The 14,086-nt window shown below is 40.9% G+C and overlaps 3 protein-coding genes across 3 annotated transcripts; all 3 read right to left on the bottom strand.

The window, feature by feature from the left end:
* Nucleotides 1–2,013: 2,013 nt before the first annotated feature.
* LOC140974910 (uncharacterized) lies at nt 2,014–3,467 on the bottom strand. Its single transcript, XM_073438398.1, has 2 exons — nt 2,905–3,467; nt 2,014–2,818 (listed from the first exon to the last, which is right to left on the bottom strand). The coding sequence occupies exons 1-2, from the start codon at nt 3,465–3,467 to the stop codon at nt 2,014–2,016; spliced, it is 1,368 nt and encodes a 455-aa protein (XP_073294499.1).
* Nucleotides 3,468–3,673: 206 nt separating this feature from the next.
* On the bottom strand, nt 3,674–4,950 carry LOC140974909 (uncharacterized). Its single transcript, XM_073438397.1, has 2 exons — nt 4,270–4,950; nt 3,674–4,150 (listed from the first exon to the last, which is right to left on the bottom strand). Exons 1-2 carry the CDS (start codon nt 4,948–4,950, stop codon nt 3,674–3,676), a joined length of 1,158 nt encoding a protein of 385 aa, XP_073294498.1.
* A 3,137-nt stretch (nt 4,951–8,087) lies between these two features.
* On the bottom strand, nt 8,088–9,687 carry LOC140974907 (uncharacterized). Its single transcript, XM_073438396.1, has 2 exons — nt 9,049–9,687; nt 8,088–8,147 (listed from the first exon to the last, which is right to left on the bottom strand). Exons 1-2 carry the CDS (start codon nt 9,685–9,687, stop codon nt 8,088–8,090), a joined length of 699 nt encoding a protein of 232 aa, XP_073294497.1.
* Nucleotides 9,688–14,086: the final 4,399 nt, after the last annotated feature.

Here is a 14,086-nt window from a genome sequence, read left to right as displayed (position 1 = left end):
GGGTTAGGGCTGATGATTTTCAGGCTGCCGTTGAGCTAATAAAGAAGACTCAGGAAGAACAAACGGTTCACTTCTTGAAGTCCCGGGAGTTCAAGAAGATGGTGGCCGATAAGGCTTTTCCTTACTTTGAGCAGGGCTTCAACAAGTGCTTGGAACAATTTGAATAGGCAGGTCTGGTTCTAGCCGACCGGGAGGATTTTCCTGATTTAGAAAAAGCCGCGATGTCTCTGCCGGAAGAAGAGCAGGATCCCCCTGGAGAGTAAATTCTATTGTTTGTTTGTTTGTTTTTTTTTATTTCCCCAGTTTTCGGGCACCCTATAAATATTTCCGTCTTTAATGAAATATCTATTTCCTTTTTCTTCTTGCCTTGAATAATCGTTCCCACATCTTGAAATGTCACATTGACTTTTCTTCCTGTATCTCCATGGGACTTAATCAACCCTTATCAAATAAAGTTCCTTAAGTAATTATGCTTGTTAAGTTAACGAGGTGCAAACCCTTGAAATTGGTGAATGACCGAGGTATGAGTCTCTGAGCTTAGTAAATGACCGAGGTGTAGGTCTCCGGGCCAAGGTACGGGTCCTTGGACTTTATAGATGACCGGGGTACAGGTCCCCGAGCCAAGATACGGGTCCTTGGACTTTGTAGATGACCAAGGTACAGGTCCCCGGGCCAAGGTACAGGTCCTTGGACTTTGTAGATGATCGGGGTACGGGTCCCCGGGCCAAGGTACAGGTCCTTGGACTTTGTAGATGACCGAGTAGGGGTCCCCGGGCCAAGGTATGGGTCCTTGGACTTTGTAGATGACCGGGGTACGGGTCTCTGGACCAAGGTACAGGTCCTTGGACTTTGTAGATGACCGGGGCACGGGTCCCCGGGACAAGGTACGGGTCCTTGGACTTTGTAGATGACCGGGGTACGGGTCCCCGGGCCAAGGTACGGGCCCTTGGACTTTGTAGATGACCGGGGTACGGGTCCTCGGGCCAAGGTTTGGGTCCTTGGACTTTGTAGATGACCGAGGTACGGGTCCCCGGGCCAAGGTACGGGTCCTTGGACTTTGTAGATCAATTTTTGAATGATTCCTTTATTAAGAGAACTTATAATAGGTACAATTCTACATACATAATATTTATTCAAATGAAATGCATTCCAGGGTCTTTTAAGGACATGTCCCTGAGGGTCTTCCAAATAATAGGCTGCACCTGAGCTAACTCTTTGAATTACTTTGAAGGGTCCTTCCCACCTTGCTTCTAATTTTCTAACATCACCTACCGGCTTGGTTTTTTTCATAACCAGATCCCAACCTGAAAATTTCGTGGTCGAACATGCTTGTTATAGGACTTCATTACCCGGCTACGATAGGCTTCCATTCGAATGGCTGCTCGATCTCTTTTTTCTTCTACTAAATCAAGTTCAATGGATCGGGACTGATCATTGTTGCTCGAATAAGATTCTATCCGAATAGAAGATTGCCCAATTTCCACTGGTAGAACGGCTTCTGAACCATAGACAAAGCTGTAGGGTGTTTTTTGAGTAGATGATCGAGGCGTAGTTCGGTATGCCCATAAGGTACTCGGTAATTCCTCCACCCAATCTTTACCCTTCCCATGGAGTCGAGCTTTTAGTGCTTGCACAATGATCCTGTTAATTACTTCAGTCTGGCCATTAGCCTGAGGGTAAGCCACTGAGGTGAAAGATTGAGTAATCTTCATTTCTTGACACCAGGAGGAGATTTTCTTCCCCTGGAATTGCCTTCCATTATCTGAAATTAATTTCCTCGGAATACCATATCTAGAAACAATACTCTTCCATAAAAATTTCATGACTTCTTCCTCGGTAATCTTGGCTAATGGCTCGACCTCTACCCACTTGGAGAAATAATCCACAGCCACAAGAAGGAATTTTTTCTGTGCTCGGGCTATGGGGAAAGGATCCACGATATCCAAACCCCATTGGTCAAAGGGGCACGATGCGGAGATTGGTTGCATACTTGCAGCTGGGCGATGATGAAAATTAGAATGGTGTTGACAACCATGACATTTTTGAACAAGTTGGGTAGCATCTTGATTCATCCGAGGCCACCAGAACCCGGCCAAATATAGTTTTCCGAGACAGAGCTGTTCCACCGAGGTGTTCTCCACAACATCCCTCGTGTATTTCACGGAGGACGTACTCTATCTCGCCGTCTGATAGGCACTTGAGTAATGGGCCTTTATAGGATCGCCTGTACAAAACATTATTCAAGAGGACGAACCTGGGCGCTTGCTTTTTGATCTTTGCAGGCTGGACTCGATCTTCTGGGAGCTTTTCATTCATGATGTATTCAACGATAGGAGTCATCCATGAGTTATTCTGGACCAAGGGTTCTTCTTCATCAATAGAGAGCACCAGCTGGGTAGAACAGATAACCTCCCGGGTGCTTATATCTGACATGGATGCAGGAAATTTAGCTAAGGTATCGGCTTCTGCATTTTCCTCCGGGGGAATTTGCTTGATACTCCAGTCGATTAGAGACGCTGCCCGGGCATTGATGAGTCCTAAATATTTGAACATCTTTTCATTCCTGGCCTCATACACTCCTTTGATCTGCTGTGTAACCAACTGGGAGTCAGAATAAATGATGACCCGGGAAGCACCTACTTCCCGTACAGCCTGTAACCCTGCCAAAACATCCTCATACTCTGCTTCGTTATTGGTGATCCTGGAATCAATTCTCAAAGCCAGCTTGATTTTTTCTTCTGATGGGGAAATTAAGACCACCCCGACCCCACATCCTGATAAATTTGAGGCACCATCACGAACACTCTCCATACCTCTTCTTCCACCGGTTGAATCATTTCAATTAAGAAGTCTGTTAATGCTTGAGCTTTTATAGCAGTTCGGGGTTTGTATTCAATGTCATACTCCCCAAGCTCCACAGTCCATTTGACCATTCTTCCGGAGACTTCGGCGTGAGTCATGATCCTTCCGAGTGGAGAGTTGGTAAGGACCACGATGGGATGTGAGAGAAAATAAGGTTTCAGCTTCCTAGCGGTCATTATCAAGGCTAATGCTATTTTTTTTTCCAACTCACTGTATTTAAATTCTGCTCTTCGAAGGGCGTGACTCACATAATATATTGGTTTCTGATCGACTCCTTCCTCCTTGACAAGTACAGAACTAACAGCGAACTCAGTAGCGTATAGATAGACCCACAACTTTTCTCCGGGCTCGGGCTTGGCCAAAATAGGTAATTCAGCCAGATGTCTTTTCAAGTCTTGAAAAGATTGTTCACATCTATCGTCCCAGCCAAACTTTTGTGCTTTTATTAGGACCTGGAAAAAGGGATAACTCCGATGGGCAGATCGGGAGATGAAGCGTGACAGGGCAGCAATCCTCCCTGTTAATTTTTGCACATCTCGGATAGATTGAGGAGAAGGCATGTCCATTATTGCTTTGATTTTTTCAGGGTTGACTTCGATTCCCATGTCAGTTACTAAGAAACCCAAAAATTTACCACTCCTGACCCCGAATACACATTTGCCCGGGTTGAGCTTTATTCCGTACTACTTTAAAGTGGTGAAGGTCTCAGTCAAGTCATCAATAAAGTTGGAGATTTCCCGGGTCTTGATTAGAATGTCATCCACATACACCTCAATATTCCGACCTCTTTGCTTTTAAAAGACTAGATTCATCAAGCATTGGTACGTAGCCCTGCATTCTTCAATCCAAAAGGCATAACAACATAGCAGAAGGTGCACCCGGAGGTGATAAAACTGGCTTTATCTTGATCTTCCAAAGCTAAAGGGATTTGGTGATATCCCTGATATGCATCCAAAAAGCTTAATAACTCACATCCAGAGGTAGAATCTACCAGCTGAACAATCCGGGGTAGTGGATAACAATCTTTGGGGCAGGTTTTATTCAAGTCCCTGAAATCAACGCACATTCTCCACTTCCCAGCAGATTTTGGGACGAGAACCACATTTGATAGCCAGGTGGGGAACTTGACTTCCCTGATATGTTCGGCCTTCAGCAACTCTCCCACTTGCTCTTCAATCACTTTATCTTTTTCAGGGCCAAAATGCCTCTTTTTTTGCTTTACAGGCCGGGATCCTGGGAGGATATTTAATTTATGCTCGGCCACTTGGGGCGAGATCCCACTCAGTTCCTGTTGAGACCAGGCGAAAACACTAATGTTATCTTTTAGACAATTTAAGAGATTTACCCAGGCGGATGTGCAGATGTCTCGGGCCACCCGGACGTGTGTTTTCCCGGTTCAATTTCCACCATCTCTTGCTCTTCTTCTGCGACAAAATGCACTTCTCCCTCCTTTGCCCCTTCTTGATACTCTTTCTCCTTCCCTTCCTTCCTTGTCTTCTTTTGATCTACTCGGACCGTCTCCCCATAACATTTCCGAGAAGAGGGTTGGTCCCCCTTGACTTCTCCAACATGTCCTTGCACTGGGAGTTTGATTTTCTGGTGATAAGTGGAGGCCACGGCTCTCATCTCGTTCATGGCCGGCCTTCCCAATATAATATTATACGAGGATGGGGCATCCACTATTGTAAAAATAGTCATCAAAGTCTTCCTCAGATCTCCAGTGCCCAAGGTCAAGGGTAGAATGATTTCCCCCTCAGGGTATACAGCATGCCCAGCAAAACCAAACAAGGCAGTCTCAACCGCCTCTAGTTGATATTCGTGCAAATCCGTTTGGATCAGGGCTTCCTTAAATATGACATTAACAGAACTGCCATTGTCGACAAATACCCTCAACACGTCATAATTAGCCACTCGGGCCTGAATAACAAGAGCGCCATTGTGGGGTAAATAAACTCCTCTGAGGTCGTCTGGTCCAAAGCTTATGACTGGCTCGTCTCTCTTCCTCCCATCGACCTCCAAGCATTCCCTCGTGCTTCTGGCTTTTCGAGCCCGGTTGGAGTCACCATCGGTGGATCCTCCCGAAATCATTTTTATTACTCCTCGGCTCGGGGAAGGGTCTCTTTTATCTTGTGTGTTTTTGTCCCGGGAACTTCCTTCTACTCTTCTACTTATACTCGGGATATCCGTCGGTTTTTTGGGAACATTAAATCCGGGGCAACGATATACCCAAGGTGGTGATCTAGGTTCATCCCGGGAGGGATGGGATTCCGGTTCAGAGTGCTTCTTGAATTATTTTCTTAGAGTTCGGCATTCATTTGTATTGTGAGAACACTCTTTATGAAGGGTACGGTATCCTTTCCGTTCTGGTGTTGGGGTCCTGCTACTGGTCCGGGAGGCGGGACTACATCCGAGCTGCATTCCTGAATCTCTCGGTCCCGGGAAATTCTCAAAGGCACATGAGATAGAAATCCCGGGCCACTTTTCATGGGAGCTCTTTCATCAGGCTTGGCTACCCGGTCTCCTCTGGCTCTCTTCAAAGCCTCCCTCCTTTGATTCTGCGCCTCTTCCATATTAATGTATTTCTCTGCACGGGACAAGAGATCTTCAAAATTTCCCTTCCCACAGCCCTTGCATGAACGCTGTTGTCTTCGTCTCGGGTGCACAGGCCGGCACATCAAGGGCTACTTGCTTGAATCTTTTGAGATATGCCCTTAGGGTTTCATCTTGCCTTTGATTTACCTCAAATAGACTGAAAACAGTCTTCTTGTACTTCTTGCTGCTACTAAATTGATGCAAGAATACATTTTGGAAATCTTCAAAACAATTGATACTCTGTGGCACCAGCCCTTCAAACCATCTTTTTGCAGAGTCGACGAGGGTGGTGAGGAACACTTTACATTTGATTTGGTCCCCGTAGCAATGCAACATAGCCATGTTTTCGAAGCGAGCCAGGTGCTCCTCAGGATCAGAACTCCCATCATAGTCTTTGATCTTGGCTGACTTGAAATGTCCAGGTAACGGTTCCCGGATGATAATATCATAGAATGGGCAACCCTTTATAACTGGAACATTGCTCTTAGAACCAATCTGCCCTTCTAATACTCTTACTTTTTTCCTCAACTCCTCCAATTCTTCCACAACAGTGGGGGATTTAGAACCTGCACTTGACTCTCTCTCCTCTTCCCCTTTCTCCTCTTCATGTGGCTGCTCATGTTGTTGTTCAGGTTGGCTAGAATGGTGGGTGGTGGCCTGCTTTTCCATGGCTGTCTTGACGGCATCAGTCACAATTTTGGTCAACTCAGGAGATGTCAAATGGATAGTAGACTGAGGGCCATTGGGTGGGGGACCTCCTGCACCATAGAGATGGATATTATTATCCTCCTGAATTCGGGAAGTGTCCTGATTGGCTCTCCTAGTAGGTGCCATATCAACGCCTTAAGACTCAATTTCCCACAGACGGCGCCAATGATGCGATCCGGGCGAAATGGACGAGCCGGGTCAGGTGCTCTACCGGATCTGCTATCAAGATAATGAAGGGAATAAGAGCAGTGTGAGATATGGCTTTCCCTGTGACCTGCAGACAAGGAGATGAACTCGTGAATGGGCGCCGGAGGGGTGTCCGACGTGGCCACTCCGATGCTTAAGTCAGCAGGGTACTCAAGCAATAAAACCAATGTAGTCAAGTGATGACTGTGTGATTGGTGTGTAAAGGGGACAGTAAATGAGAGTATTCAATGTGAGTTCATATCTGAATGGAGAGTAAATGCAAATAAAGAACCTGATATTTATAGTAAAGATTGCAATGATGACCTCGTTCCTTGCGCTGATCATTAATTATAATAGGGTGGCTGGTTATACCCTCTATTCTGACATGTCAAATCATATACTAGTCACATCCAGCCCACTTAACTTTGTCAACCATTTATGTTATTGTCAGAGATAGGTCGGCTGTGCATGCTCTACCAAGTTGACGCCATTAAATGCTTTACTCATATCAAGGTGACCGAGCAGAATGCCTTTCGGACGATTATAGAAGAGCTCGGGCATTCCACGTCTTGGAGAAGTCATGTCCCGGGTGGTCCAGTGGCTCGGCCTATTGACTGATTGCTCACTTTGTGATTTATCTAAGTTGTACTCTCTTCGTTTCGAGCAATTATATGACTCAGGTCCTTAACCCGTCTTGTCATGTTATCGGCCTGGGAGCATATCATCCTGACCCGGGCACTATTTATGGCCCATGAAGTCCCAGGGCCTATCCATGACCCGGGACGTCCCGGGACATCATCATAGTGTATTGTGATTTTCCAATAATTATTAACTAATGCGTCTCAGGTGCATTTTATTGACACCTTACTCGTCATTGAACTTAAAATTATTATTATTATTATTATTATTATTATTACTATATATATGAATAATTTTTTTTATTTTTATATAAAAACAAACTAAGAGGAGAAGAAGAAGAGATTTTTCATACCTTAAAGAGAAAAAAATTAAAAACATAACGTTGAATAAAAGTTCAGCATCACATGAATTTTCTTTTCTTACTCTTGGATGTTGGCCAATTAAGTTGAGATAAGAATATATCTGGTTCATGACTAAATCCTTGCAGTAAATCAATAAGTTCACCTTCACTTGTAGCAGAAACTAACATCCTTCGCGAAGCTAATGAAATAAATCCCTGTTCCACAACATCATCAAGAAACGCTAGCAGTTTATCATAATAATTGTTAACATTTAACAAACCAATTGGCTTATTGTGGATATTTAATTGTGCCCAACAAACAGTATGAAATATTTCTTCCAAAGTACCGAAACCTTCTGGCAAAGCAATGAAAGCATCTGAATGTTCAATTATTTGAGTAATTCGTTCATACACGTTGTCCACTTTCATTTCTTCTCCTATTGTTGGTCCAGTAAGACTGGCTAAGGTCATCGGAATAATGCCTAAGACTTCACTTCCACCTGCATGCGCAGCTTTTGCAACTTTTCCCATGAGACCAACTTCACCACCACCATATACCAAATGAATATTTTTTTTAGCAAGTGTTATTCCAAGCTTTTCTGCTACCTCTTTATAAATTGAATCTTTTCCTGTACTAGATCCACGAAATACACAAATATTTTTTGACTTTACTTACCGTGGACATCGACATGTTGAGAAATATGTTTTCTGCAATTGTTAAATCACAGCATATGAATTTATAAGCGTAACATGCCAAAAGTCAATTTTGAACCGGCATTTCCTCGTAGCTTAGGTTAGGTAAAAGATCCAATGACTGGTACTGAAGAACATGAGATGGATTAGAAAGGTACTTACGTAGCATGGAAACATGAAAGACATTATGAATTCGATCCAAGTTAGGTGGCAATGCAAGACGATAGGCTCGGTCTCCAATCTTGTCAAGAATCTCAAATGGCCCGATGTTTGGATGGTTGAAGGGTTAAGTTGAATGGATGAATTTCTTAGGGTAATATTGATGATTGTTGATTATTCTTGTGTTGATGTTTGTAGGAATCATTCAAGTTTATCATAGCCACCATATTGTTGGATTGGTAGTAAGTAGAAGCTTTCTTTTCAAATGCTCACATGATTTTTATATGTATCAAGCCATGTTATTGTTAATTAGCTCCTTCCATTGGTATATAATTGATATGTATATTGTTATATGTTCATTGTTCAAGCAATTCCATTGAATTCATTGACCAAGGAGCTAATACACCATTGTGCCTACCAAATGTTTGTATAATTGCCTCAATGAAATTTCCTATGATCAAAGCCAAGGANCTAAATGCAGTCTTTGGTATGTCCTCCTTTTTCACCTTTAATTGATGGTAACCGGACCGAAGATCGATCTTTGAGAATATTGCTGCTCCTTGCAATTGATCAAAGAGATCTTCAATACGTGGCAAAGGATATTTGTTCTTCACTGTTACCTTATTGAGTTCTCGGTAGTCAATACATAATCGCAGTGATCCATCCTTCTTCTTTACAAACAACACTGGAGCTCCCCACGGTGAGGAACTAGGTCGGATAAAACCTTTATCTAATAGCTCCTGCAATTGAGTCTTTAATTCTTTCATTTCAGTAGGAGCCATTCTGTATGGAGCCTTGGAAATTGGAGCTGTACCTGGAATTAAATCAATAACAAACTCCACCTCTCGATCAGGTGGTAATCCAGGCACATCATCAGCAAATACGTCAGGATAATCTTGAACCACATCAACATCCTGTAATTGCAAGATACTTTCCTTTCTCACATCCACCACTGAAGCTAGAAAACCCACACAACCTTTGAGCAACAATTTATTAGCTTGAAGGTAAGAAATAATAGGAATATCCATCGAAGAGCCTAAACCAACAAAAACATCACTATCATGGTCATCGGCTAAAAATTTCACCATCTTGCCCACACAATCAACCACCGCACGATAAGCAGATAACCAATCTATACCCAATATAACATCGAATGCAACCATCGGAATAACAATAAGATCAGCAAACACTAATCTAGTACCCATTTGTACAGGACATGCCTTAATAATACTAGTGGGACAAATTTCATCCCCAGAGGGCAACACAATATTAAAGTCCAATGGCATAACAGTAGGTTCCACAGATATAGAATGCATAAACACTTCAGACATAAAAGAATGGGTTGCACCAGAGTCAATCAATGTAAGTGCTTCCTTGCCGAAGATTAAAATATTACCTGATATCACCGAAGAATCAGGATTAACACTTTCCTTCGTCATAGCAAAAATTCTGCCTTGGACTTTTCCTTTGCCTGAAGAAAGAGGACATTTCAGTGCCGTGTGCCCCATCTCCTTACATCTAAAACATCGTCCACTACCAACCAAACACTCACCCTTGTGTGGCTTTCCACACTTGGGACACAACGGTCGCTCCGTATCTGATGAAGGCAAAGAAGGCTTATTACGTTACTCCAACTTGCCTTTCCCTTTGAACCCGCCTCGACCAGAAGGACTTGCACCTTGACTCCTAGCCTGAAAGGTTTGTCTTCTCAACTGTCTTTCCTTTTCAATCTCTTGCTCATCAAGTTCAGCTAGCAGTGCCCTCTCAACAATCTCTTGATAAGCAACCACTTTAGCCATGTGAACATCTCGCCGAATCTCAGGTCTCAAGCCGCGAAGAAAGTGCTCTCCTTTATTTTTATCGTTCTCAGCAATAAAAGGCACAAAGACACAACCTTCTTCAAATTTGAGAGTATACTCATTGACAGTCATGGCAGCTTGTCGCAACTCGAGAAATTCTTTCACCTTCTTCGCTTTAACCTCTCGAGAAAAATATTTGGTGTAGAAAAGCTCTTTGAATGCATCCCACTTCATTTCACGAACATTCACTGTAACCTTGGTGGCTTCCCACCAAATACGTGCTGCTTTGACCAACATAAAAACTGCACAACTAACCTTGTCTTGATCATTGAACTTCAGATAATCGAAGATGGCCTCCAAAGACTTGATCCATTCTAGAGCAATTAGTGGATCAGGACCACCAATAAACTCCGGAGGGTTCGTACGTCTGAAACGATCATATGCACCATCTTCAGAACTTTCCGTTCTGCCTTGACCTCTTTCTTGGCCACGCCCCTGAGTCGTAGTTTGCATGCTCAATAATTGTTGAATTTGTTCGCCATGGACTTTAGCTTGTTCTTTCAACAACTTACTGAATTCATCTACCACCTTTGCAGTCTTATCAGTGGGAGGGGCCCTATCATCCCCTTCGATATTCTTTCTCTTGGGAGGCATATCCTACACATATGCTCACTTTAACAATAGATATGGAGAACGAATACATCAATGGTAATGAAATGAAATCAATACTCAATGTTAAAATCAATAGATGCAGGATCGAAAACATACCGGATTGTCCTAGGTAGAAGAAGTCATATATGGTCCGAAGAAATTTCGCTCTGATACCAATTGAAACAACCCCCTTCTCATGCTTTTAAATTTAAAAGAAAAACATGCGCGGAAGCATTTGAATTAAAAAGGGAAAGAACAAATAATATGTAAACAAAACATTTTACCAAAAGAAATCCACAAACTAACATAAGCTTTACCCCATAATTCATTTTACAAAATATGACAATATTTAAACTTCTCATGTTCACCCAAAATAAAATAAAAGTGACATGATCAAAAGTCTTTCCCATTGGCTTTTATATGACTTCTTCCCCTTGGACGATCCACTTCAATCCTTTTTGTCACCTGCATCACATGACATTAACTGGAATGAGATAAAACTCAGTAAGCAGAAAGCTATATATAACAAGTACATGTACATGAGATTGGTTTGAAATATGGATATAGCAATGGCAATAGACAATGAAGCAATGGCAATGGACAATAAATCAATAGCAATGAACAATGAATAATACCATCTTCAATGAAAGATAGGTAACAAAGCAATATGGATGGTATTTCATGGCATGAATTAAAGGAAAGGAAATGATAGCTCTGTGACCTGTGACCTGTGACCTGTGGATAGTATCTCTTTGATATATAACTATATCAAAACTGTGAGAGATACTCATAATCATGTGATTGGCCAATGACATGCATGTAATAACTATCATTCCTTGGCTTTGATCATAGGAAATTTCATTGAGGCAATTATACAAACATTTGGTAGGCACAATGGTGTATTAGCTCCTTGGTCAATGAATTCAATGGAATTGCTTGAACAATGAACATATAACAATATACATATCAATTATATACCAATGGAAGGAGCTAATTAACAATAACATGGCTTGATACATATAAAAATCATGTGAGCATTTGAAAAGAAAGCTTCTACTTACTACCAATCCAACAATATGGTGGCTATGATAAACTTGAATGATTCCTACAAACATCAACACAAGAATAATCAACAATCATCAATATTACCCTAAGAAATTCATCCATTCAACTTAACCCTTCAACCATCCAAACACTTCTAAACTCCAAAATAATAGAACCCTTACTTTGCAACTTGGAGGAATAGGTAGAAACCACTAAGAATACAACTAAAATCCTTGCACTTGGAGTAGAGATTGAAGGAGAGAAAATGGCATGGATCGATTATAAGAAAAAGAGAGAAGGTTAGAATAAAGTAGAAGCCTCTAGAATCATGTTATAAGCCTTCAATCCCTTAAAAACGTATTTTATTTTTTTTATACAGGCTGCCGGGCGCATATGCGCGACATTCCGGGCGCATATGCGCGGCCCGTTCTGCCCACCCGGCGCATATGCGCTAGTTCTGGCGCATATGCGCGCCACATTCTGCCGAAAAACTCATTTTTAGCTTCCGAATTTGCAATAGTGGTCAACATGAAAGTTGTAGCCCTATGTGTTTTCTTGCATCTCCAATTGGCCTCATGTCATTTGAAGGTCTGAGTAAAACGTTATGCTGATTCTCCCAACATGTGTCAGTGCAGGAACAACGAAACACACGACACACTTCGGGACACTTTTGGCTCGTCTTCCCTAATGATTTGAACAAAACGCAAAACATGAAAGTTATAGACTTATACCTTATCTTTCTAATGGAATTGGCCTCACATCAATTGGATCAATATACAAAACATTATGCTAAAAACCACAACTACTGCTATATTTTCAATACAATTTCTGCACTCCAATCTTCTAAAAACTATAGTCATCAAAGCATCCACTCCAAAACCTCCACCAAATCCAATACCAACACAATAACCATAAACAATGACCATATTTAAACCATTCCAATAAACATAAACATAATCCATGACTATTCCACATAAACTCAACCACCAAAACCATATAAAATATCCATTACCACACCTTACCATAATAAATCATAAATTACACCATCAACAATAACATGATAAAATGTCGGGATATTACATTTGAACAGAAAATTATTATTATTAAAATAAAAATGACATAAATTAAAACACATATATACAGCGTAGTTGTGATTGTGGCTCACATCTTCCTCTGATTTTACGTTCAGTAACGGCTTCAACGCCTTCTATGAGTCGAGGATATGCTTCCCATCCAATTTTCTTATAAATTGGCAAACATGGTCTTTTAACGTCAGATTTCCGAGACGAAATTGTATATATATATTTACTTATTTAAACAGATATGCGTTACTACAGTAGGATCTTTATAAGGTTGATTCCACCGTCCATATTAATATTCCTCATGTTGAAATTGTCACCAAAGTTTAAGAAATTCATTTTGCACGTACCCACTAGAATGCGTATCAAGAACCTCTAGAAAATTATCCAAAGGCTCTTTACTCAGACCATTCTTAATGAATAAAATTTTATCTTCTCTATTCATTGATGTCATTCCAACATTTTTGCATTTCCCTTTTCAAGTCCACCTTGCACATTTATGACATCCACATATACGTTTAGCTCTTCGTTTCTTGGCATATGTGCTTTTACCAAATCCTGGCATATGTCTTATTATTATTTCACTTGCCTCCCCAACCAATCGGACTTTTGCTTCAATTATCAATCGGATATCATTCGGTATGTTATATGACATCATCAACCTTAGTCGCTCACATCTAGCTTTATAAATTTTTTTCAACGCATTATCAGGTAAACAAGCAAAATATTTACGAAGATTCACAATACAAGCATCCATATTATTATTATTATTATATATTTCAATTATTTTGGGAAAACTGAAAAAACCGACTTAGATAGTCACGGAGTACCGTTATCCGCCACTTAACCGGGAAATGAACTAGAATCTGCAAAAACAAAATGAAAATATCAAACAACTATTGTGGATCATATAAAGGCATAAAATCATCATTAAGAATTTCATTTTCTATAAAAGGCGTAAGTATTTGCCCATTAACTTTAAACACGTCATTATTTTTAGGATTTTCAATATCAACAGCACCATGAAGATAAACAAATTTAACTATAAATGGTCCTGACCATCTCGATCTTAGTTTTCCTGGAAATAAATGCAAACGAGAATTATAAAGTAAAACTTTTCGTCCAATTTCAAATGACTTTCTCATAATATTTTTATCATGAAAGGCTTTAGTTTTATCTTTATAAATCTTTGAATTTTCATATGCATCATTTTTTAATTCTTCTAGTTCTTTTAATTGAAATTTTCTTAATTTAGATGCATCATCTAAATTAATATTAAATGCTTTAATTGCCCAATAAGCTTTATGTTCAAGTTCAACCGGTAAATGACAATG

Source organism: Primulina huaijiensis, chromosome 4 (assembly GCF_012295235.1).
Source record: "Primulina huaijiensis isolate GDHJ02 chromosome 4, ASM1229523v2, whole genome shotgun sequence".
Taxonomy (NCBI): Eukaryota; Viridiplantae; Streptophyta; class Magnoliopsida; order Lamiales; family Gesneriaceae; genus Primulina; species Primulina huaijiensis.
This window is presented reverse-complemented; position numbering and strand designations above follow the sequence as displayed.